The sequence below is a fragment of the Sinocyclocheilus rhinocerous genome, unplaced genomic scaffold, assembly GCF_001515625.1.
Source record: "Sinocyclocheilus rhinocerous isolate Xijiao unplaced genomic scaffold, SAMN03320098_v1.1 scaffold1708, whole genome shotgun sequence".
Taxonomy (NCBI): Eukaryota; Metazoa; Chordata; class Actinopteri; order Cypriniformes; family Cyprinidae; genus Sinocyclocheilus; species Sinocyclocheilus rhinocerous.
Window position 1 is genome coordinate 959,342 of NW_015648635.1, and position 3,674 is coordinate 963,015.

Here is a 3,674-nt window from a genome sequence, read left to right on the forward strand (position 1 = left end):
ATATATTTTTTTTTTTTATGGATCCTTCTTTAGATTAACAAAAAATGTTTTTTTTTTTATCAAATAAATCTCTGTGGTCACATCTAAACATTAATCTAATGTTGTAATAAAAAAAAAACAGTCGCCTTTCAGAACGTTGAAATGAATATACAGACAAAATAATCACATTCCACATGTCTGTGTTTGTCTGTTTTTGGCCTTTGTTGAGATAAAGTAGGTCATTTATATGTGTTTAGCTATATTTGCCTTGCGTGACGGAGTATTTGACTCTAGTCACCTGATCTGCTGTGTCCTGAGGGCTGTTCTCAGCTGTAACTGAAGACTGTGTTACCTTAGACAGGGGTGTGCTGATTCACTAAGTCTGCGCGTGAATAGGTTGGGTTTCGTTTAAACGTAAAGAACATGGACGTGTAAAGCTGTTGACAGACCTTTTAACCTGTGTAAGTAACCAAGGGTGCGCTGTTTATTTGTTTGTCTGTGCGACAGCCGAGGCAGCTTGCGCTCTCCTGAGGCGCCGGAGGCAGACGATGCAGACGGCGAGGATGCTCGCTTGGAGGCTGAGAGAAAGCTGGAGGAACTGAAGAGGAGAAGAGATGAGATGGAGAGCGAGGAGTTCGAGAGGATGAGGCAGAAACAGCAGGAGGCCGAGGTGGAGCTGGAGGAGCTGAAGAGGAAGAGGGAGGAGAGGAGGAAGGTGCTGGAAGAGGAGGAGCGGCAGAGGAAGCAGGAGGAGGCTGAGAGGAAAGCCAGAGAGGAGGTGTGTTCGCTTTACGTCAATGAGTTATTTCCTGGTCAGGGATTTGCTTCGCGTAGCTTTTCTGTGAGCGAAAATCTTGATGAGGGTCCTGTCAGCAAAATTAGGTCACTTCTGTAAACACTGCATTTTGAATAGCATATAACCATGCTTGGATGTTTTATGGATGTTCATTGAGAATTTAAACCTTAAAAACAGTAAATTGATCTTAATTTAGTGGCTAATCAAAGATATTAGGCTCTTATTTCAGTCCATAAAACAATCAAGAACTCCATTTACCATGGTAGCTTTATTCCACACAAAAAAATGCATCGCATACAGAAATATTGGGTAAATTATTCCATATTTTTGTGTAACAAATTTTAAAAGGCAAAGCTCATAGTGCATTGTGACAAGTTTGGTGACAGAAAACAAACAGTTCAAAAGAGAATGAATAAAATTAATGCTTTTATTCAGTCAGGATGAATTAAATTGATCAAATGAGACGGTAAAGACATTTATCTCAAATAAATGCTGTTCTTTTGAACTTTCTGTTCATCAAATAATCCTGAAAAAAAGTATCACGTTTTTCACAAAAAATATTAAGCAACACAACTGTTTTCAGCATTGATATCAATAATAAATGTTACTTTAACACAGCATATTAGATGTTACATTGTTACTTTAAATCAGCATATTATAATGATTTCTGAAGGATCATGTGACACTCAAGACTGGAGTAATGATGAATGATGATTGTTGATTCAGCATTGCATCAAAGGAATAAATTACATTTGAAAATATATGAAATAAGAAAACAGTCATTTTAAATTGTAATAATATTTCACAATGTTGCTGTGTTGCTGATCAAATAAATGAAATCTAAAAAATCTTACCAACTCCAAACTTTTCAACATTAGTGTTTAAACTACTATATTTCACTCATTACTGGAAAAAAAATTATAAAAGTGGTTCAGTCTAATAGAAAGAATGTACTATTTTACCCAGCATTTGTGAGTACTGTGTGCATTCATGCTTAAGAGTATCATATTGTTAGCTTAGCTTTAAGAGTAATTTGATATTTGATATTGTGGGCAGTCGTGGCCTAATGGTTAGAGAGTCGGAATTGTAACCCAAAGGTTGCGGGTTCGAGTTTCAGGTCCGGCAGGGATTGTGGGTGGGGGGGGAGTGAATGACCAGTGCTCTCTTCCACTCTCAATACCACGACTGATGTGAGACCCTTGAGCAAGGCACCGAACCCCCAACTGCTCCCCGGGCGCCGCAGCACATGGCTGCCCAAATGAAATCTAAAAAATCTTACCAACTCCAAACTTTTCAACATTAGTGTTTAAACTACTATATTTCACTCATTACTGGAAAAAAAATTATAAAAGTGGTTCAGTCTAATAGAAAGAATGTACTATTTTACCCAGCATTTGTGAGTACTGTGTGCATTCATGCTTAAGAGTATCATATTGTTAGCTTAGCTTTAAGAGTAATTTGATATTTGATATTGTGGGCAGTCGTGGCCTAATGGTTAGAGAGTCGGAATTGTAACCCAAAGGTTGCGGGTTCGAGTTTCAGGTCCGGCAGGGATTGTGGGTGGGGGGGGAGTGAATGACCAGTGCTCTCTTCCACTCTCAATACCACGACTGATGTGAGACCCTTGAGCAAGGCACCGAACCCCCAACTGCTCCCCGGGCGCCGCAGCACATGGCTGCCCAGGGTGTGTTCATGGTGTGTGTGGGTGTTCACTACTGGGTGTGTGCACTTGGATGGGTTAACTGCAGAGCACAATTCCGAGTATGGGTCACCATACCTGGCCACACTTCACTTTCACTTTCTTTTTTTCTTTATATTAGGCAATCTGTGGCTATGGTGTCAATTATGAAACTGTTGTACTCACAGTATCGGTATTGAACCCCCGTCGTAATTTAAACGAATTCCACATCATTTACATTAACATTAGCGTGATCGCACCCAGTGTGAGTTCCACATGACTGCACATGAGTTTCAGACTCCGGCTTTCTCAGCAGCGGGCAAGAAACACAGGCGTCCCTCCTCGTGGAGACCTGCTCCTAGCATTGTAATGCAAATATGTTCCTTGTTCCTAATGAACAGAAGCAGTAAATGAAAAAGGACTAATTAGAGATTAGAGGGCTCAGCTGATGCTAGCGGGCCGTGCCAAAATCCGTGGTGTAAATAAAAAAGCTTCTTTATGATTTCCCAGCTGCTGTGGAATGCGTCGGCTGCCAGTTCACGTTATGCATCCGCAGAGAGACCGTCTTGATTTTGTTGTCCATTCGTCTCATTATAATCCTCGTTTATTGCAAAAAGGACATTTTCTAGAACATGAAGATCCTAGGTTTGTCTGCTGGTGGTGGTGGTTTTGTGTGTGCCGTCTATCTGTTTGAGGTGATGAATGTGTGTTTATTTTATTCTTCAGGAGGAAAAGAGGAGGATGAAGGAGGAGATCGAGAAGAGAAGAGCAGAGGCGGCCGAGAAGAGGCAAAAAGTGGAGGATTCAGAGGAAGGAGAGGCCAGGAAACCCTTTAAGTGTGTCAGTCCCAGAGGATCCTCCCTGAAGGTCAGTCGTTGCCCTCTCTCTCTCTCTCTCTCTCTCTCTCCACAGCTGTCAATCACCCGGCAGCACAGCGTCAGCTGATTCATAGGAACACGCTGTCCCTATGAAAAAGGAATTATCTGCCATATCTTGTAAACATAATGAGGAGGAGAACAACTTGATGATTGTGCATTAATGCAGCTGGTGTGCACTGAAGCTTGTATGTGCTAGTTTACGGGAATAACCCCTTTTGTTACCGTTTTCCACCAGAGTAGCATAGTTACAACAGTTACTGTTTGTAAAAAAAAAAAAAAAAAAAGTTCCCCTTTGTTAACTGTATTTAATGCATTTACTAACTGCTTGTTTTCTTTAAAAAAA

The 3,674-nt window shown here is 40.8% G+C and overlaps 1 protein-coding gene across 2 annotated transcripts in view; it reads left to right on the forward strand.

Moving 5' to 3' along the window:
- The window catches only part of LOC107710121 (non-muscle caldesmon-like), a 74,285-nt gene that overhangs the window by 65,206 nt on the left and 5,405 nt on the right, over positions 1–3,674 (forward strand). For both annotated transcript variants that reach the window (XM_016514844.1, XM_016514845.1), the window contains 2 exons: positions 487–757; positions 3,180–3,320. In XM_016514844.1, the coding sequence (XP_016370330.1) occupies positions 487–757; positions 3,180–3,320 (412 nt within the window). The remainder of the gene's footprint in view (positions 1–486; positions 758–3,179; positions 3,321–3,674) is intronic.